Genomic DNA, 21900 nt, shown 5'->3' with positions numbered 1-21900 from the left:
CACTGGAGAAGGAATAGGCTACCCACTCCAGTATTCTTGGGCTTCCCGTGTGGCTCAGCTGGTAAAGAATCTGCCTGCAATGCGGGAGACCTGGGTTCGATCCCTGGAGAAGGGAAAGGCTACCCACTCCAGTATTCTGGGCTGGAGAATTCCATGGACTGTATAGTCCATGGGGTCACAAAGAGTCGGACACGACTGAGCAAACTTCATTCACTCCCCACCTCTAGCAAAGGCCCTGGCACATAGTAGGTGCTCCATGAGTGTTTGTTGAATGAATGATGAACCCAAGTCTGCTTGTGCACCTCCAGCACTGGACTCTGTTTATCATTGTTGGGCACTGTTCATTGTCAGAATTTTCTACACCTCTGCACACTGATATGCACACAAGTGGGAATACAGCCACCTCTGAGGATGCTCAGAGAGGTTAAGCAACCGGCAGAACATCACACAGCATGGAAATACAATGCCTGTCCTTGAACTCGTGTCTGTCTGGCTCCAAATCTCCATAGGCTTCCCTGAGGGCTCAGTGGTAAAGAATCCACTTGTAATGCAGGAGACATAAGAGATGCAGTTTCGACCCCTGGGTCTGGGAGATCTCCTGGAGGAGGAAATGGCAATCTGCTCTATTATTCTTGCCTGACAAATCCCACGGACAGAGGAGCCTGGCGGGCTACACCTCCAAAGGGTCGCAAACACAGAGCAGACAGAGCCCAGGAGGCCACACCACCACTTTATAGCCGAGCAAACTGACCAATGACAATTGCCTCCTGGGGTGATGGGGCCTCACTCAGTGATGGAAGTGAGACTCAAAACCACAGAGACTGAGGTATCACTAGAATGCACACCCAGGTCCACAGGCACCCCCAGGGCAAGGATGACATGAATGGAGATGGACAGAAGGGAGCAGAGCAAAGCTCTGATCCAGTGTGTGCAGGGCCCTGAGGGTCATGGAAGATTAATAGTAAAACGTGCAAACCTCGCTTCAAGCTCAGGGGTGTTTGCAAATCAAATACACAGAGAGAATGCATCTGCAGTCAGACACTGAATTACACTGAACAGGAGCTCTGGGTCCCAGGACAAGCCTGTCTGGGGAGTGGGGTGGGTGCAGCCCTGCCTGAGTCTAATCAGCCCCCAATGCTTTGATTCTGCCTTTGATTCTGTCAGTTTCCTCACAGTCACCCCTGCGGATCTCAGACTCCCTGGGCGCCAGAGTCCATGTGACTCAGTCTCCCTCTGTGCCTGGCTCTGGGCTTGGTGCTGAGGGCACAGATCAACAGAATAGTGGGCTGCTCTCGTGTGCAGAGGAAGAGACAGGCAACAACACTGCCTGGGTCTGGGGAGCGCCCTTGGGTGCTGAGCCCATGTGCTCATGACTGAGGCAGGTGAGTGACTGTCAGGGCCCTGATGCCAGCCTCATGGGCCAGAGGGGAGGCCTGGCGAGTCTTCCAAGGAGATGACTTCTGAGAGTGTCTTGATGGAGCAGAGAGAGAAGTTAACCAGGTGGAGAGGAAACAGCTTCTGCCAAAGCATGGCCGTCTGAGCTGGCCTAGCCCAGCGAGCCAGGGGTTCTGATCAAGCAGCTTGGAGGTGGGCAGGAAAGGGGGCAGAGCTGGGTCGGGGGAGCCCCAAGCACCACACCCAGAAGCGGTGACTTCAGGCAGCTCCTGGGCAGTCTTAAGTAGGAGTTGTTCAGTCGCTCAGTTGTGTCCGACTCTTTGTGACCTCATGGACTGAAGCACGCTGGGCTTCCCTGTCCTTCACCATCTCCCAGAGTTTGCTCAAACTCATGTCCATTAAGTAGGGGAGGGACAGCCAATGCTTGACTTTTACAAAAATCCCTCCATCTGGAGGAGGAAGGTAGATTTAAAGGGCGCAGCCTGGAGGCTGCAAAGAGCACAGTCGGAGGCAGGTTGACTGGGAGTGAGGAACGGGGTAGATAGCTCTTCAGAGGGAAGACAAGAGATAGGGTGACTGCAAAGAGAAACAGTTTGGGTTGGGTGGGGGTGGATGCTATGATTTGCAACACACCCCACTTTGAGAAGAGAGGCCTCACTCCCCCAGGTGTAACGAGTGCTGCAAGGGGGCCCTGGAGGTGATGCCCCTTCCCAAGTGCCCTTCCTTCCTGTCTAGTGGCCAGTCACCCCAGGTACATAAACTCCCAGCCCCTTGACACTACTCAGGACAGTTCTGGAAGGCCAGCCCTGCTCCAGGGCCTTCCCAGCCCTCCATAGGAGGTGCTGAGATCTGCTCTCAGACTGTGTAGTCACTCAACTTCTCCCTCTCCTGCCCTGCTTAGGCCCTTCCACCAGCAGGCCCTACTGGACCTGCTACACCCTAATATGTCTCAGAGCCTGCTGCCTGGGGAACCCACCCTGTGCCTAGGAGAACTTGCTGTGTGTCCCGGCTGGTGGGAATGACCCAGAAGAGACTGTGACTTTGAAACCACCAGTGAGAAAGGTGAGCCATATTCTAGGGAACAAGGAGGGTCTTGGGAGCGGAGGCCAACACCTCCTGAGACAGAAGTGGAGATTGGAGGCAATTTGGGGTGGGGAGAGTGTCAGGATCTAGACAGAGTCCTGGCTTTTTTTTTTTTTTTCTTATGCAATCAGAAGTAAGGCTGGCTGCTGAGAGGAAAGACAGATACTAGAACAATGACATAAGAAAGTAACAATAATAGTGTCTGATAAATGTTGCCATAGCAGTAATTGGGAACGCAGGGCCTCAAAGGGTGCATAGGAGTTCGCCAGGCTGCGTGTCCAGTGGGGAAAGTCATGCCAGGAAGAGGAAACATCTGGTGCCCAGAACCCAGCTGGGGATAGGATTGCCAGATGAACTACAAAACAGTCAATTAAATGTGACTTTCAAATAAACAATGAATAATTTTTAAGTATGTGTCCTATACTGTATTTGTGATATACTAAAACATTATCTGTTATTTAGCTCATCCCCTTCTGACCCCTCTCTACCAGCGGCTCATGGAGGGGTTCCCCCAAGCTGTGGCCCAGGTACTTCTCAGAGTCCACATTATCCCACCAGTGCTCAAACACCTGCTGTGGCTCCCCATTGTCCAACCATCAGTTGGTCATTTGGGACTCTCTCTTGTCTGATCGTCAGTGACTCTCCCAACCCCATCTCCCAGCCTTGAACACACCCACCCCCCCACCTCCCCGCTTTAATCTCCCACCTCTGGGGGTTTTGATCAACTGTTTCTCTGCCTACAATTCCCTCCCCTGTGTACTGGGTCCACACTTCCAGAAAGCCCTCAGACCCCTCTGGGTGGAAGGGAGTGGTCATCTCCTCTGGTTAATAGCAGTAGCACCTCTGGTAGGTCATTGCTTGTCTCTGAGCTTCTGTTCCTTTGTCTCTAAAATGGGGACAATACTGCCCCTCTTAAGTGGCTAATGGGACAAGAGATTGTGTTCAGAAAACGCCAGACACTCTGTGCCTAGATCATGCCAGGGCACCAATGCACATGTGTGAGTTGGATTAACACAGGAGTCCCCAACTTTCATCGTTTAAATTGCTTCTTGGAATTATCATGCCCACCAGTGGAACTTAGATAAATTCAATTTCTCATATGAAGATGACCTGAAAAGAGGCAGACAATGAAGCTACTGCCTTCTTCATTGTGTTCCAATCGACAAGGAGCCAAACCAGCTCCCCAGAAAGGACCAGTTTTGGAACCAAGCGTGACTCCCAACCTCTCCAGCTTGGAGCATGTAATATCCGCCACACATGCTTCTGTCTCCAGCCCTCCCAATCCCAGACCACAAAAGGTAATTTCTTATAGCCATTAGCATAATTATCCAACTGCGACGCTATGGAGAAGCGATTAGATGAGCCTGTGATTTTTGCACACTTATTTGTCTCAAGTAAGTCACCTGAAGTTCATCTGCCATCAGGATTCATAGCTGCATTCTCTAATCGCAGGGAATTATTTTGCTAATAACAGAGGTACCTTGATCTAATTTAGTTTTAATGCCAGGAGGTGCCCTCCTAGAATAATCAGCTCCAGGGCAATTCCAATTTCCATCTTTGTTACACGTTCTGGAGAGAAGATTCGATTCAAGGAGGCTGAAGTTACTTCTTTATCACCCAAAGTCATCTAGGGGCTAAATGGAATCTACCTCTGCCTGCTTGCAGAAAAATGCAGGGAGAGGCCCAGAGAGAGGGAGCCAGAGAGAGGGAGGAGTAGGGGGGCTCCCAGATAAGAGGAACCATTGGAAGATACCACCGGTGCGTGAGGGCTGGGCTGGATTAGGACCACAAGGCATTCCCTGGGAGAACCCGGATTTTCCTCGCATCCATTCATTATCTTCTTCATTCTGGTATTCCATTTCTGGGATCTCTCCTCTGCAAGATCTCTGCTGTTACTTGAGCACAAATATTGATAACAAACCCTTAGGCAGCCCTATTCTTGGTGCTTTACATGTATTAACTCATTATATCCCGTGAGGCAGGTGCTACTCTGATTCCCATTTATGGATGGGAAAGCTAAGACACAGAGGCTACAAAATTTGCCCCAAGTCGCCCAGCTAGTAAAGGGCATAGGTGGGATGCAGATCTTAGATGGTGAACTTCCTCAAGTTCACAGATAAGGAAGAATCTGAGCCTCCCCAGTAATTGTTCAACCTCGACTCTATGCTCTCATTTACCCCTCACACAACAAGGGGGCAGGGGAGTGTTGTGAGTCGCATTTTGTTGAGGAAGAAACTGAGTCCCAAGAGAGGGTTGATTTGGCCAAGGTCAACACAGTGAGTAAGTGGAGGCACTGGGGCTTGAACCTTGAGATTCCAATTCTTTACCCAGTGCCACTCTGGCTAAAACCAGAACTCTGTGCAGTGTCTTTGAACAGCTCCAGATGCAGGCTGGTACCGTGTAGAATAAGTTCGCAGTAACGGGCCACCCAGCTCTGCTTCCCGCTTTGGGGAAGTTCCTCTTCCCCGTCCCCCACCCCTTGCCCCAGAAACCAAGTGTACTTTGCTGTCATCCCACATTACCAAACAAAGCCTGCTTCCAGATTCCTGTTCATTCACTCATATGTTTATGCTTTCAGCAGAGGGCCCTGTGGTTCTGCGGTGGGAAGGGCCAGGAAATCCACATGGCCCTGTCATTGTACTCCTCTCTGAGCGCTCCCTGGTCTTATCTGCTCCAGGAGGAGGAGGGTTCTTTCTAAACTGCCTGAGCTACAGAACCTTCATTTCAAATGAAAAAAAAATATGTCAGGAAAACCCCACGTTTTACACCAGGTGAAAGCGAGCTGCTCTGGGCAGAGCTGTGTTAGGGCAACTGGGGTCTCTCCTGTTTGGCACCCTCTGGGCATCTTCTCAGACACAGTTGGAAAACCACTGGCCTGGACAGAGTGTCTCAGCTCTGAGGTTATAACCAAGGAATCTGGGATCCGCTGATGGCTGGTGATACTCAAAATGCTGGGTGGGCTGCAAAATGCCCTCCTGCAAGCTCCCCACCCTCTGAACCCCTGTCCTGCCTTGTGGTAGCATCAAGGGACAAATCGGAAAGGCACCCTCAGCAAAGCCAGGCTGTGCCCAAGCCCCTGCCCCTTGGGGAAGCTTTCCAGGAGTCTCAGCTCAGAGAAATGTTCCTGGCTTCTCCCCAGAGGCCCGTGGTGTCAGTCCGTCCTGACACATCGGCCAGAAGGACAGGCTACTCCTCTCTCACCCCAGCTCTGCCCATCCTTTCCTCTCTTGCTTTTCTAAAAACATGTTATTTTTAATCCCTCCCCCACTCCCTCCTTCCTTCAACAAATGCTCACCAGTCACCAGCTCTCTGTTTTGGGCCTGAGGCTTCCAGGGGAATGGCCCAACTTCACACACAGAGTCAGCTGCACCCTGGAGTGAGAGATGCCACCAGTGCCCTCAGGCACTCAGTCGCTGGAGCTAGGAAGGCTTCCCGGAGGCTGTGGCGACCACAGGGGCACCGACGCATGGATAGGACGTAGGGCAGCATGGAAGCCACTGCCAGTGGGCAGGAGATGGGCATTCCAGGCCCAGAAGAGAGCTGGATTTGGGAGTCATGGGAGGTGGATGAGATTGGTGTCCTGGAAGGGCTGACCAGGGGCTGCAGCCTTGATCCCGAGGGTCACAGGGAGCCAGTGGAGCGATGAAGCAGGCCAGATAGGGAGGCCAGACATGCATTATAGCAGCTCGTCTGGCTGCTCACGGTTGAGGGTGTGTGTGCACACTCCCCTCTCCTTTGTCACCTCCCTGCCCCGCCCTCCCTCCACACACTCCCCGCATCCTGGGCTCCCTCAGAGACAGAGCACGTGGACAGAAGGGAGGAGAGGCTTTGGGCTGTTCGGCCCTGGCCTGGCCCCCACCCGGGAGGGCAACCCTTGACCCCTTCACCCCCGCTGGACCAAGGGTCAGGATGAGTTTCGATCCCATCTCCACTGGCTGGGAAGCTTTGATTTCAGGGCCTGTTTGTGAACAAGAACTCACACGGGTCAGCTTCCCCTCCCCCACCCAGTACCTTCTACCCAGATCCCAGCTCAGGCAAGCCCCTGGCCCAGCCTAGCAGCCCCTAGTGGCCTGATCACACCGAGATGGGAGAGCGGGAGTTTTCTTCCCCAAACGCAAGCTCTTTTGTTCCACCACTCAGCTAGACCCTCAGCCCTGCACCACCTTGGTGGAGGTTTTCCTGGCACTCCGGGAGCCCAGGTCAGGGGAAGGGAGAGGCGTGGAGAGGGCAGTGAGAGGCTGGCGACTGGGCTGGAGGACAGACAATTTCTGACGGCAGCTTTGGGCCCTGTCCCTTCCCTTCCTCGTCTCCTGCTTACTCTGGGGCTGTGCTGTGTGGCTGTGTTGAGTCGCTCAGTTGTGTTCAGCTCTTTGCGAGCCCATGGACTGCAGCCCACCAGGTTCCTCTGTCCATTTGGATTCTCCAGGTGAGAATACTGGAGCGGGTTGCCATGCCCTCCTCCAGGGGATCTTCCCAACCTAGGTCTCCTGCATTGAATGCGGATTCTTCACCAGCTGAGCCACCAGAGCTTACAGGACAGTGGTTCTTAATTGGAGACAATTTTATCCTGCAGGGAACATTTTGCAATGTCTGGAGACATTTCTGGTGGTCGTGACATGGGCTGGGGGTTGGGGGCAGATATGCTATTGGCACCTGGCGGGTAGAGGCCAGGGATGCTGCCAAACACCTGCCAACGCACAAGTCGGTCCCCAAGACAAAGAGTTCTCGGGCCCCACAGATCGATAATGCTGGGCTGAGAAACCCTGCCTGAGGATACAGCCTCCTCACCCTCTGTCCTCAGCTGTGACTCAGCCTTCCAGCCAGTCACACCCCCAGGCTGAGGCTGGACGACTCCAGACGCTCATTTCCATCTCTGAACCCTTGCTCAGTCTGTTCCTGTTGCTGGAGCGTCCTCCCTGCTGACCTCTACTTACCTAAATCTCATTTCTTTCCAGCCCCTCCCACCTGTCGGGACCCTCCTCTGCTGCCTACACCAGCCCCCCGCTTCTCCTACACCCCATGCTGCCCCCTCCCACTAGCCAGCTCTGACTCCCTCATCCCAATTCCTCCCTCCCCTGGTTGGCAGCCACTGCCGGCTTCGGTCCTCAGTTTGCACATCTATGCAATGAGCGGAGGCTTCCCAGGTGGTGCTAGCGGTAAAGACCCTGCCTGCCAATGCCGGACATGTATGAGGCCTAGGTGCAATCCCTGAGTTGGGAAGATCCCCTGGAGGAGGGCGTGGCAACCGACTCCGGTATTCTGGCCTGGAGAATTCCATGGACAGAGGAGCCTGGCCAGCTATAGCCCATGGGGTTGCAAAGAGTTGGAGACGACTGAAGCGACTTAACACGCACACACGCACAGGCACACACGCACATGCACACACACACACTTACATGCAACGAGCAGGCCAGGTGAATAGGGACCCCAGGCCCCTTCCTTTCTGCCTCCTCCTGGCACAGGACTAGGTAACTTGGGACTCAGTGCAGACTCACAATGGGATGCATAGTGGCTTCTGAGCCAGCAGAACCAGGGATCCAATCTTGCTCTGGCATTTCCTAGCAGTGTGACCAAGGGTCAAATTGTGAAACATCTCAGGGCCTCAGTTTCCCCCTCTGTAAGATGGGGGTAGGTTTTCCAGCAAGAGCTCAACGAGCTGTGTACTCTCCCTCCCATCCCTTGTTCCCTTTCTGGCTGATTTACCTAGTCGAGGTTCCCACCAATCTGGCCAGTCTCAGGTGGAGAACCACCTACTCTTGGGGCCAAGAAGAACAGGATTAGATTGTCCTCTGACTTCTTCCTAAAAGCTGAGCTCACACTGGGCTGCTGAGGACCTTGGGAAGGGAGACCTCTGAAGCCGGAGGTTTAGGAAACCAGAGGCTAAGTAGATCTGTTTAGGAAACCCTGGAGACCTGTTTAGGCGGCCCCGGGAGAGCTGCTGCCCTCTTGGTTCCCGGCCTTCTTGGCCTCTCTCCCGCTGGGGGCTCCTCCCAGCTTCTCAACCCCCCACTTCTCCTCCTGGAAAAGGATTTGTCATTGTTGTTGTTCAGTCACTAAATCATGTCTGCCTCTTGCGACCCCATGGACTGTAGCCCGCCAGGCTCCCCTATCCATGGGATTTCCCAGGCAAGAATACTGAAGTGGGTTGCCATTTCCTTCTCCAGGGGATATTCCCGACCCAGGGATCGAACCCATGTCTCCTGCATTGCAGGCAGCTTCTTTACCATTGAAGCAGGCTTCTTTACCCCTGAACTAGGCTTCTCCTACTGGGGCTGTGACTTCCTGAGTACACAGTCAGCCAAACTCAGCTGAGCTGGCTCAGGGGCGGGCACTGAGTGGAGCAGAGGTGTGGTTTGGGTTCTTCAAAATTCAAGGGAAACAGCACAACTGCATCCCTCCTGTGCTGGAACCCATTCATGGCTCCCTGGGATGTAGGATGAAACCAAGCCCCTGAGCCTGGACCCCTAACCTCTCCAGGCTACTCCCCTACCCCTCTCATCTGGATGTGGGGGCCTAGCCTCATCGAATTGCTCAAAAGTCTCCAGTGGACTCATCCCCAGCCTGCTCACTATCTCCTTCCATAGGCCAATCCCTGGTTACCTTTAAGCTCAGCCTCTCCCCTGCTGGCCTCTCCAGCCTGCCTGCCCTGGGACGTCACTGTAGCTTTGGGCCCCTGTCCTGAGCTCTTCCTTGAAGCCAGGGGCTCAGCCTTCTGCCTTCCTGGACCTCCAGGGCCTAATGGTGAGCTAGCCTAGAGGAAGTGCCCAGCTGGAATTAAGAGACGTAAGCATGGGCAGGGGCTTCCCAGGTGGCACTAGTGGTGAAGAACACGCCTGCCGTAGAGACTTAAGAGATGTAGTTTCGATCCCTGGGCCGGGAAGATCCCCTGAAGGAGGAAATGGCAATCCACTCCAGTATTCTTGCCTGAGGAATCACGTGGACAGAGAACCTGGCAGGCTACAGTCCATGGGGTTGCTAAAGAGCTGGACATGACTGAAGTGGCTTAGCATGCACATACGCAAGCATGCGCAGAGAAAGAAGACCCCCCGGCTCCAGCGCCTTCCTCCCCCAGTCTCAGTGGTTGCCCCTTAGAATCACCTGGTGGAGTGTGGAGGAGAGGAGGAAGGGAGGGGAAAAGTTTAAATACGCCAATGCCCAGGCCTCGCTCTAGACAGAAAAAGTGAAAAAAGTGTAAGTGAAAGTTGCTTAGTCGCGGCCGACCCCATGAACTGTAGCCTGTCAGGCTCCTCTGTCCATGGAACTCTCCAGGCAAGAATACTGGAGTGGGTAGCTGTTCCCTCCTCCAGGGGATCTTCCCAACACAGGAATCAAACCCCTCCAGACTAACTGAGTCCAGATCCATAGGGGTGAGGCTGGTGCAATGCCAACCCGGAGGGATTAGAACCCTCCGGATGACCGCAATCAGCCCATGTCTCCTCCCTCTTCCTGGGGGCAAGGGGACACCCCGGGAGAGTGAGCTCCGACGCTTTTTAATACCCGCCATGTGTTGCATTGATCTGAAGAGCCCTTTATGGCTTATATGAGGTCATTCATTTAACAAACATAAAATGTGCTGGGGCTCAGGGATAGGTTGACACCCGTGTGACAGGGAGCAGAGGAAGATGAGGGGTGCTGGGAGCACTTTGCAGAGAGTCCCCTGGTCTGAGGGTAAGGCAGGAGGCCCAGGGTGGGGCTGGCTATGGGGGTGGGGGTAGGGGCGTGAACCAGGCCACAAGTGGGCAGGGGTGGGGGGAGATGGAGACCACAGATGTGAGGAAGGGGTGGGGACTGTGCTGGGAGGAGTCGTGGTTGGGCGTCTGGGTGGCTTGGCCACAGGAGGAAGAAGAGGAGTCTGCACAGAAGACGGAGGAGGGCCCAGAGCGGTGGGTGGGGAGGGGCATGACGGTCACGTGCCTGCGGGGAGCGAGAGGTCCAAACGCTCACAAACCCAGTAATGATAACTCTGCCTGAACGTGTCGAAGGGCTGTTTTCTAAGTATTTACTCTTCCCTGTAACCTGTAGACAGGGCTGGCGTAATCAGCCCATCTCACAGACAGGGAAAACTGAAGCTGAGGGAAGTTATGCAGTTTTCCTGAAGCCACATACCGCTTGGTAAGGGTCAGGGATCTGACTCAGACAGGCTGCCAGTCGAGCCACCCTGCCCTTCGCCACCCGCTCCGAGCAACGCCCCCACCACCACCACCAGGGCCTCTCAGCCCAGAGGAGCAGCAAGCCAGCGCCCATAGAGGACATCCTGCATTCGGGGCTCCCCTGGCAGCCTTGGTCGAGCAGTCTGGAGCAGGGAATGGTGCGGAGGATAGTGTGGGAGGCGAGGGAGCTGCCTTGAGGGAGCTGAGCAGGCTGGGGGCACTGAGGGGTGAGATGTGACGTTGGAGAAGGGGGCTGGTGAAGGGGCTGATCAGGGGGTCCCCAGGCAGGCAGAGGGAGGGGGATGCAGACCCCAGAGCCATCTGTCCTCAACAGGGAGCTGAGGGAAGGAGTCAGAGCTGAGGCACCAACATCAGTGGGCCTGGGGTGGGGGGCTGGGGAAGCTTCTGGAGCTGGAGCCTCAGCCCAGAGTCTGTGCAACTGCATGAGGCCAAGTGGGGGAGGGGGTAGGATGCTGTGCGGTGGGGCAGGATTGCAGCAAGTGGGCCCAGCAGGAGACAGGTGCTGTCCATAGTCTCCAAGTCAGAGGCCCAGGCTGGGAAAAGAGCCCCAGAAACTAGGGTATAGCTACCCCAACTCAGTCCACCATAGAGCCGGCCAAAGGAAAAACTGAAGGGTCTCAGAGCGGGCACCCTCCTAGGTGCCTTGGCTTCTAGGCCATTGAGTTAATACAGCTGCTTGGTCAAGGACAGTCTCACCAGGACAGAAGGGTCTCTACTCTCCCTTCCCAGGCAGGTGTGGGGGAGGGGGGGGTACCAGGTACCAGGAAGAAAACCAGGGACGGACCTGGGACAGCCCCGGAGGGCTCCTGAGTAAGACCCTGAATTTGGCAGCCTGGGCTTCAGGAGGCCAGAGCACACGGTGCCTCCGTCAGGCCTGTCCCACCACCTCCTGGTTCAGCCGCACGGCGTGCTCTGGGTCCCCTCCCTCCACTACCCTGTTCTCCATGCCTCACATTCCACGTTAGCTAAGGCAAGGGAGGGCATTTATCTGAGATTTGGGTCAAGGGAGAGAGAGAGCCTAGGGCAAAGGTGGGGTGGGGGCTGGGGGAGACAGGCACCCCAGCCATTTCAGGAACTGTGTGCCCTGAGCTGGCTTTTCTGGAACCCAGAAACCCCTCATTCTGGTGCCGAGTCTGTGGCACCCCAGGGTGGGAGTGTGGGGCCCGCAGCCTCATAAGCTCACTCACAGCCAGACGAGAGGCAGGCACTCCATCCTATTGGCGAGGTGCTCATGTCCTCTACATGCATTCCTATGCATGTACACACACATGCACACAGACACACACGCATGCATGCACAGAGGCACGCTAGGATGTAGGTCACCGGCTGGAATGCCTCAGGCCCAGGGTTGCGAAGACCCAGCCATCCAGGCAGACACTTCCAGATTGGACAGAAATGTACCCTCCCCTTGCCTGCCTCCCCACTGCTCGCCTGTGTCAATCTGACCTGAAGCTCTCTAGGCTTCTGTTTGGTTTTCCCAGAATCTGCCTGGCTGAGACTGCGGGGAACCTGACTCCATCCAGGGGAGGGGGCGGGGCTCCTGGCCACACTGGCTTTGTCTCTGTGTGTCGATCCTTATTGGGGGGACGGGGGGCGGTACGTGATGTCTACAAGAGACAAGGGGGTGAAGACTTCGAAGACATAGCCTGCGAGATGTCCTGGGACTAGAGGACCAGGAGGGGACAGTCAAGGAAAGAGCAGAGCAACCTAAGCCAGGTTGGTCAGGGCTGGCTTCCTGGAGGAGGTGGGAGCACCTTGGCTGGGAAGGTGAGTGAAGATTTCAGAAAGCCTAAAGAAAAGGAGTGGTACTGTTGCAGCTGGAAAAGCCCCTGACGCTGCCATCCTCCGCCCTAGAGCTGGCACCTCTGTGGAGGTCACATCTGTAAAGACCATCACAGGCTCTTCTACAGAAAACCCCTGGATGGCCCTGCAGGCCCTTCAGATACAGCAAGCCCGGAACATCACTCGCCCTCCCACCCAGAATCTGCTCTTCCACCCACGTCCTCCTCTCCGCGTGGACAGCAACATTCCTGCCACACAGGGCCAGGCACTAGGCCACCCTGTCCTCTTTTCTCAGGCCACCCTCTCAGCCTCCAACTTTTCAGTCTGGTGCGTGGAACAGCTCACAGCCGAGAGGTGAAGACAGGCAGGGAAGCAAAGGCACTGTACTATCCTGTCAGCACATGGGTGCCTGGGAGGTTAAGCAAGATGGTCAGGGAAGGCTTCCTGGAGGAGGTGACACCCAGGTCACCCAGACTGAGACCTCAGGCTGAGTAAGAGCGGCCAGATTGGGGGAGAAATAGTGGGAAGAGTTGAGATAGAATAGGGTTCCAGGCAAGGGGCATCAACAAGTGCAAAGGTGAGGAAGGAGCTGGGGGGTGGCACATACAAAGGAAGATGAATCGATCATGAGGGAGTGGAGAGAAAGAGGGGTGTGCTGGAGACTAGGGCAGAGGTGTCATCCAAGGGCCAGATGGTGGACGGCCTTGACACCACGGTAATGAGCCTAGACGCTCTCCTGCTGCAGTGGAGCGCCCTGTGTGACTTTCAGATGCCTGAGAGTGGCCCCTTTAGCTTCACACAGAGGATGAGTTTGGGGGACAGGTGGAGATGGGGATCCCCAGGAGGGGACAAGAGTCCCAAATGGGGCATGGCCTGAGATGAGAGCAGAAGGTAGAGAGTCAGGGCAAAGCTCAGGACCACTTAGGAAGCAGAATGGCCTTTGAGGGGTTCTGGTTCCTCCTCTCTGAGGCCCCCTACCCCATATAGTGGGGGGTGGGCAGGAGGACCCCCAAAGACCCTCTCCTGAGCCTCCTTCCACTTGGGGCCATTTTCTGTTTGCTCTAGTCTCCCAGGGCTTCTGAAGTAACCTCTTGGGAGGAAATCCAGCTGGGAGGAGCATAGCTCTAGCTTCTGAAGGCCTGGGGTAGGGTCAGGAGCCCAGGGCATACCCACTCAGTAGGAAGAATGGGCTGGGCAGTGGGAACCAAGGGGGGTCTCAGAGCACCCACTGGTCCATTCAGGAGGACAGCCAGTGTGAGGGTGCTGGGATACACTGGGCCTCCTGGAAAAGGCCCACCAGGTTTCTCAGCATAATGGGGGACCGGAGTCGTGGTCTAGCAGCCTGGGGATAAGTTAGGGCCCATTACTCACAAAACTGACACTTGGGTTAGTGACCTCACCTCTTTGTGCCTGTTTCTTCACCCATGAAATGGAAATTAACACGTGCCAGGAAATAATATACCAGGTGGGAGGGAAGCTTATGGGAACGATCCCTGCTACTGAGTGATTCAACGAGGATCTGTACCTGGGTACCACAAGGCACCACCTGGGCACCAGGTGGGGGAGTGCAGCAGGATGGAAGCCTGGGACCGTGTGGGGGGCCCAGGGTGAAATGTCTTTGCTTCCTGAAAACCCAGAGTCAGCCTCTCCCCACTTCTCCCACCAGGAGCCCCTCACCATGCAGACAGCAGCTCCTCTTCCCTGAGCTTCCTCCTGCTCTGCCGGCCTGACTCCTCCCACCCTCCTTAGGCCACTCCCCCTGGCCTTCTTGTGAAGCCAGCTGCCAGGGTTTGGGGGCGTCCAAGATTTAAGCCCCTCCCTGTCCGGCCTCATTGTTCTTTTATTGACTCTTCTTCCTGATTTTGCCTCTTCCCAGCATCCTCTGGGGCAAGAAGGGGGGCTCCTCCCCTCCTCTTCCACCTGCCCAGCTGGAGAAGGTCAGAGGCCCAGTCGAGGCTGGCCAGCAGGACTGAGGCTCTTCTGGACACAGAGAAGGGCTGAGGACCAGGGCCAGGATACCCGAGAGGCAGCCCAGAGTAATGGGCAGAAGCACAGGCATCTAGGAGGCCTGGGTTTGAATTGTGAATACTTCCACCAACTTGTGGCCTTGGGCTCTTCAAAACCTCAATTGCCACATCTGAGCAATGGGGCTATTCCTTCCTGTGTGAGGAACCAATGATTGCATGTGGACTCTTGGCACAGAGCTGGACAGGTAGCCAGAGCTCAGGAAATGGGATCCCCACTCTGCCTCTCTGGCCTGACTCCTTCACCTGTGAAAGGACCTCAAGTGGGGATGTAGCCTCTCCTGTTCCTTCCTCGTCCCCAGAGGCCCAGTCAGCCAGTCCACAGCAGAGCCGTTGAGCAAGATGGAAGGAATCCAGGGTTGGTCTCCCTTCCCCACCCCAGGGAGTCTGGGTGGTCAGACAGCTGGGGAAACTGAGGCTTGCTGTTGAGTGAGCTGAGTGGCAGAACCAGGAGGAGGCCCCAGGCCCTCCCTTGCCCATGAGAGGTGGAACACAGGTCTGAACAGCACCCATCTTCCCAAGGATCCACCCATGCAGAAGCCTCAGAGAAGGTTCTAGTTGGGTACTGCTCCAGAGCACGGGCTCTGCGTGGGACAAACCCACAGGACTCTCAGCTCTGCCACTCACTTGCTGTGTGATTCTGGGTAAGTCACTCAGCCTCTCTGAACTCGTTGCCTTATCTTGAACATGAGAAGGACAACACCAGCCTCGCAGGGTCAGGGGAAGGGGAAGCAAGATGATGGATGTGGGGCACGTGGCCAGCTACATAGCTGCTGTTTTATGGTTATTTTCTATTTGCTACCAGCTGAGGCATGTCTTTTATGACATCTTCAGCTTCCCCCTCTCACGGGGGAAGGGCCAGGGAGCGGCGACATCAAGCTCCCTGACAGCTTCCAGCCTAAAATAGCCCTCTCTTTAGACTGACCCTCTCCCGTTACAGTCGCTCCTGCACTCACTGTCCCCAGCTGAGCTGACAATGCCTTTGGTGGTGGCTCATGCCCTGTCACGCTCCTCCCCTGAACGGCTCTAACAAACACTCCTGGATAGACAAGATTTTGGGTGGCAGCTTTGGCATAGAGACAGCTCTTGGAACGTGCAGCAAAATGAAGCCCCCGGGCTCTGTGGCAACCTGGGTTAAATCACTGAACTTGTTCTTAGGTCTTGGTGTCACATTCCTCCCCTGAGCCTCAATTTCCTCATCTGGAAAATGGAGCTATAATATCAGCCTACTGTTGTGAGGATTCAAGTAGGCAGTGTACCTAAAGGACCTTGCCTGGGGAGGGGGGACGGCGTACAGTAGGTGCTCAATAAATGGGGCTGGTTATGGTACCTGCCGTACCTGGAAGTTTACAAAATCACCTCCATCTGCCTCTTTGCAGGGCCCACAGCTGGAGCTGAAGTCCTTTGGCGGTTATCATCAGAAGAAACGGAAGGTTCTGAGCTGTCTGTTCCACCCCCAGAGTTGCCAGAGCAACCAGCCCTTTCCTGAGCTTTTATCTTGACCGTCTGTCTGAGCCCAGCTCCCTCACCCATGAATCATAAACTGCCCTCAACAGGTGTCCAGCCTTGTGGTTTCATCTCAATCACCCCTCTGGAGACCCCAGTCAACCCAGGACACAGGCAGGGCAGCGCTGAGTCTGTCCATTTGTCGGACAAAGAAGCTGAGTTAGAACAAGGAGCAGGGACTCAGTCCAGGCCACCCGGGATGGATGTGGCTCAGGCCACAGGGAGGCAAGAGGGTGCCAAGTGCTGAGTTGGAATGAGACTCTTAGACGGTCAGAGTTGGGAACAGTCGGGGGTGTGGAGGACAGGACCCTCATCGGGCAGTTAAGGAACCAGGAGCCCAGAGAGGAGGAAGATGCCTGAGGGCACGATCAAGTTAAGGGCAGCATCCAGGGCCAGGCACTGTGCAGGACCCTAGAGATACAGCAGCAAAAAAGACACAGTGCCTGCCCGCAAGGGTCTCAGGGTTTTGAGTGGCAGTCAAGTCAGTGACTGGGTGATCCCCTCGTCCCCTTCCTCAGCTATCAGATGACATGAGAAGGAAGTACTGTGCTTTGCTTCTCTAGGTTGGCCTTTCCATGCAGCTCTGAAAGGCCCTTGCCAGAGGGAGTCAGTCAGATCTTGTCTGGTCCTCACCCCGATTTACACTTGGGGAAACTGAGCCACCTCCATGAAGGGCTCTGCTAGGGTTAGTGTGCAGGCTCTAAGCCCTTGCATTCCTGCCCCTGATTGTTGTATAAGAGAAATCTCTGCTCCTGTTTGTGTCACTCACCCCAGCTGTGCGGTCTGAGCCCTCAATGACTTTGTTCTAAGGACATCGTTCTAAGGACCTTGCTCTAATGTCCTGTGTCTCAGGACACCCTATGAGGCTCTACCCAGCCTTGTCTGCTAAGATACCCTGAATGTGCCGAGGCCTCCAGAACATCAGAGTCAGCAGCTAGGGATGCAGCCAAACTCCTCTCAGCCCCTGAGTACCTGGTGACTGGAATCAGAGCTCAGGATACCCACCAAATGGAAGAAAGTCTTGCTCTGCTTGAAGAAGAGAAGGGCGGCCCAGAACCCTTCCTCCAGCTGTACCTCTCCCCACCCTGTCCCCATCCTGGGTCCCCAAGGAGCTCAACTCACCATCTCTTGACCGGGCATCACCCGGTCAAGAAGCATCACCATCACCCAAAGTGTCAGAGAACCCCTTGAGGTTCTGTCTGTCTGGAATGCCTTTTCTTACCTCCTTGGCTGAGCCAACAGAATCATCTGCTCACTCACTCGTTCGCAAGCATTTGTTGGATTCTCACTACAGGCCAGGCAGAGAGCCATGCTCTGGGGATAACAGCTGTCAGGACACTTAGAGATGAGTGGGGGACAGAGGTTAAACACATACATGTACCATAATGGGCCACTAGGGGACTGAAAATGAAGGTGAAATTCGCTCAGTCGTGTTCGACTCTTCGCAACCCCATGGACCATACAGTCCATGGAATTCTCCAGGCCAGAATACTGGAGTGAGTAGCCTTTCCCTGCTCCAGTTCGGTCTTCCCAGGAATCGAACCAGGGTCTCCTGAATTGCAGGCGGATTCTTTACCAGCTGAGCCATAAGGAAAGCCCATGTGTGACTAGGAACCGGTCCTATAAAGGAAAAGAGAGGGTAGGAGAGTGGGCTCTAATTTAACAGAGTAACGTGTGTGATTCGCTTGGTGGCTCAGAAGTTAAAGCGTCTGCCTCCAATGCGGGAGACCCGGGTTCGATCCCTGGGTTGGGAAGATTCCCCTGGAGAAGGAAATGGTAACCCACTCTAGTATTCTTTCCTGGAGAATCCCATGGATGGAGAAGCCTGGTAGGCTACAGTCCATGGGGTCGCAAAGAACCCGACTGAGCGACTTCACTTCATTTCAACGTGATCTAAGGAGGGCCTCTCTGAGGAAGTGACTTTCACTGGAGACTGGGAGGGGGAAGAATTTAGCTCAATGAAGAAAGAGAGGGAAAGTATTCCAGGCAAAGGAAATAGCACATGCAAAGGCCCTGAGGGCATTAACTAGTTTGGTGAGTGTGAGGAAGGACAGAGCAGCGTGAGTGGAACCTATAGAGCCGGGGGATGGGGACAGAAGAGTCAGATCACAGAGGGAGGCAGAAAAGATCAACTTGCTGAAGGGACCTTGTGGTTAACAGGGAGAGTGAGGGGTCTAAGAGAAGGAACCAGAAAAAAAAGACTGGGAGATAGATGGGAGAAAATCAGGAGGGTGGCCTATCCCAGAAGCCAGGTGAAGAAATTGTTTCACAAAAGAAGGAGTCATCCACGTCTTTGGTGGGGGAGTCACCTCCTCCAGGAAGCCTTCCTGGACTCCAAGTGTGGGGTTAAGGATTCCACGGGGCCTTAGCCTTCCCTTCAGTGCTTACCTCTCTCCCGGACTAGTCTGGGAGTGTCACAAAGGAAGAGACAAGGTTTGACTTGTCTCTCCAACCCCAAAACTTAGTTCAGGATCTGAAAGTAGTAGTTGTTAGATGAATAACTGTAGGACCTGGCCAGGATGCTCCCTTCAGCTTGGGGCCACTCCCAAGGACTTTCTGGGCTCTCCTCCATTCCTGCTCATCACTTTCTTGAGGAACTGTCCCCTGTCCCTTTGTCTTTTCCCCTCAGATCCCAGGCACCTCACTGCTGCCTGCCCAGCTTCCAGAAGGCCAACCACAGGCTCCCACAACAAGGGAGGACAAGGAGTTGATGCATGGGCCCTTCAGTTGCGTCGCAAGCAGTCTCCGTTTCCAGGGACCCCGGACTTACCCTGCCCCAAGACTGCTGCTAGCAAACCTGTGGGACAGCAGGTGGAGGCTGTGGGTTTCTGAGACACCAGTGAGTTCCAGGTGGGGAGACAGAGGGATTTGGAGCCCTGCTTGGCTCTGGGTTGGTCCCCCAGACAGGGGTCTGTGCCCTCCATGGGGTAGTATCTAGGTGTCCCCCTGCCAAGTTCAGGTGGATACCTCTGCAGACAGGCAGCCCTGTTCCACACTCCAGATCGTCTGCCCCCACCTCCCTCCCAGGAACTCATCACTCAGAATCCAGTCTCATATCCTTTGTCTCCCATTGGAGGCCAGGAGCTCTTCCAGGGCCAAGGCGCCATCTCCCTTTTCTCCCTCCCTTGCTCCCTCCCTCTCTCTTTCCTCTCTCCATTCACTAATCACAAGCTGTTTCTTAGGTTTGAGTTCTCTCATCCTGCACCCCTGACCCTGACACAGAGCCTGGCACGTGGAGGTCACTTGGCAGGCATCCACTGGCCACCCGACCTCCCAAAGATGCCAGGCCCGTGGGCTAGGCTAGGCTAGGTGGCGCCAAGCTCCCCTGAGGGGTGCAGCTCCAAACGTGGCAAGAGCCCCTCTCCTTGGAAAGAACTGGAGCCGGCAGGAGGGAGGAAATTTGGCCTTGAATCTGTGCCCTGCAGCCAGGCCTGGCTGGGGTTGGGGTGAGGGTCCAGGGGGAGAAGCACACAGTTTTCTTAGCAGGAACCGTAGGCCCAGGACGATCTAGGTCCCCAAAAGGCTGATCCTAGCTGGAGCGACACCTCCCTTGACTAGCTCTCCTCTCCGAGGCCAACAGGACCCCCTCCTTACAGAGCCTTAAAACCTACATCCCCCCAGCCCAGCCCTCCTCAGTCCCTCAGCCACTCTCTGGCCCTCCTGCTTCCCATCTTCCCACATCACAGAGATGGCCAGAGTGCCCCCCCCAACTCCCCGACCCCCGGCATCCTAACCAAAAGTGCACAGCCTGGCCGGGCTGAGCAATCCGGGTCTTAGACCCCTGCAACCCTGGAGCCCCCAGCCTGCAGAAACCGCCATGGCTGATCCACTGGGAAATGTACAAGTTCCTCGCCACCAGCTTCCGACAAGGGCTCTGTCCCAGGCAACTTTCGCCCAACAATCTGCCCAGGGTTTGCAGGGAGGCTGCAGCAGGGGCGCTCCCCGGGGGGCAGCCCCTGGGGCCCTGCAGAACGGGGAATGCTTGCAGCCTGGATTTAATTACAGACTGCGTTCCTCTTGCCTGGTCCATCTATATTTATCTGCAGGATCTCACTAATTAAATCCCCCACTGCAGCCGGCAGGCCTGGGGACAACCGCGAGTGAGGCAGACAGGCAGGGGGCTGCAAACTTCCTTCCTTTCCTTCTGGTCCAGGAGCAAAACAGAAGCGGCTGAAACTCCCACTCCCTCCCCCAACCCCACCGATGCTTGGTCCCAGGGAACGCCGGCTCTGGGGACCCTCTAGCTCTGTGCCCCGAAACCCCCGGCACCCATGACCCACAGGTCCCCACACCAGGCAGTGCCCATCTTCCTCCCTGCTTCAACTCGCATTCCTGGATTCCCGCAGCAAACAGAGAAAGTCTCCCTGAGCAGCACTCTGCCACTTTGCCGACGCTCTGGTCTTACCGAAGGAGTCGTCTTGGTCCAAGAGGGAGTCGGGCTCCATGGCGTATGGGCCCCCAGCCCCTGGCCCCACCTGATTTATGAACCGAGGCTGTCTCCATGAGCGTCTGGGTTTCTCCTTTTGTATTCCATCTGGCGGCTTTTCCAACTAGATGACTGGGTATTCCTGCACGCAGGCCCCTTTCCAGCCCTTGCCTTCATACAGTACATTTAAAGTAGCAGTAACCTCTTTTTCCTCCCCCCGCAGCCTGGCTGGAAACATTAGAAGGGACCGAGGCAGCAGAGATGTCTAAAATAGGAAGACGCCCGGACGATTGGCCTGGCTGCCCGCGACGCTGGCTGCGGGGATCTGGCCGGTCTGCGCAAATGGAAAAGCTAAGAGGTAAGGGTGAGCCTGGGCTGAGCATCTGGAAGCTGGCTCCGGGGGACCCCGGGGTCTGTGAGAAGGGGGGAGGCTGACCCACCCACAGGAGGGGGTGGGGGGTCCGCTCTGTTCACCGCCCAGTGCCCAAACCCCAGGGGCTTCTCCCAGGCCCTGCTGGAACCTCCCACTCAAATCTGTTCTACAGACATTTCCTGCAGTGTGGGGGATGCAGAAATTGACTCATCCATCCATTCAGTCAGACACTAGATTTTTTTTGAGCATCTACTCGGCGCCAGACACCGTGCCAGGTGCTGGCTTTTGCAGGAGGGAGCAAGTCTCAGCATCTGGTCTCTTGGAGCTCACAGGTAAACAGGCCTGTGCAATGCAGTGTGTGCACTAAGAGCTGTGGGAACTTGAAAAAAAAAAAAAGGGCTGCCTCACCCAGACAGGAGGAGGTGGTCAGGGAAGGCTTCCTGGAGGACTGGGCACTTAAGCTGGGGCCTTATGGGTGAGTAGCAATTAGCCAGCTGAAGAAGGAGGGAGTGAGGGGGAGGGTGTGCTGGGTAGAGGGAGCGAGCGTCCTGTGCAGAAGCCCTGAACTGAGATGGCACTTGGGGTGTTCAGTGACCTCCTCGATAAGTCCCAGGCAGTTGGAGCAGCGGCCACAGCAGAGGTGGTGGGAGAGAAGCAGCAGAGGGGATCAGGCAGGGCCTCACAGGCGGGGATGGTTCTCAGGTTTGACCCAAGGGATGACGCCCGGGAGGGAGACATTCCAGGCTGCTCTTTAGAAAGGCCTCTCTGGCTACTGTATAAGGGGGCAGAGGCTGGGGCAGGACCGGACAGGGGCTGTCAAGTCCCCAGGGGAGAGGGACGCTGGCATCTACGGGCACAGCTATAATAACACGGGGTGCCACTCATTAAGAGGCCACGAGAGCTGGGCACCGGTCCCAGTGTTCCCCACGTGGATACAGTCACTCCTCAGGGACCCCGCCAGCAGAAACCCTGCCCGTCTCGCTTCACAGATGAGGACAAGGCCGAAGAGAGAGGAGAAGTGACTTGTTCGAGGCTTGCGAGGGGCCTTCAGACCAGGCCTGGACCCCCAGAGAGGTCACAGCCTAGATGCTGGGAGGGAGGGCGGTGGTGCTGGGGGAGGACAATGATGCAATAATTCAA

At 55.5% G+C, this 21900-nt stretch overlaps 1 protein-coding gene and 1 long non-coding RNA gene across 2 annotated transcripts in view; one reads left to right on the top strand and one right to left on the bottom strand.

The window, feature by feature from the left end:
* The window catches only part of LOC120852293 (disabled homolog 2-interacting protein-like), a 135645-nt gene extending 114793 nt beyond the window's left edge, over positions 1-20852 (bottom strand). The window contains exon 1 of the mRNA XM_040225708.1: positions 20367-20852. Within this exon, the coding sequence (XP_040081642.1) occupies positions 20367-20406 (40 nt within the window). The 5' untranslated portion in view covers positions 20407-20852. The remainder of the gene's footprint in view (positions 1-20366) is intronic.
* On the top strand, positions 14003-16014 carry LOC120851941. Its single transcript, XR_005718445.1, has 2 exons — positions 14003-14512; positions 15835-16014. It is a non-coding gene; the product is annotated as an uncharacterized LOC120851941 (long non-coding RNA).
* Positions 20853-21900: the final 1048 nt, after the last annotated feature.

The sequence above is a fragment of the Oryx dammah genome, unplaced genomic scaffold, assembly GCF_014754425.2.
Source record: "Oryx dammah isolate SB20612 unplaced genomic scaffold, SCBI_Odam_1.1 HiC_scaffold_25, whole genome shotgun sequence".
Lineage (NCBI taxonomy): Eukaryota > Metazoa > Chordata > Mammalia > Artiodactyla > Bovidae > Oryx > Oryx dammah.
This window is presented reverse-complemented; position numbering and strand designations above follow the sequence as displayed.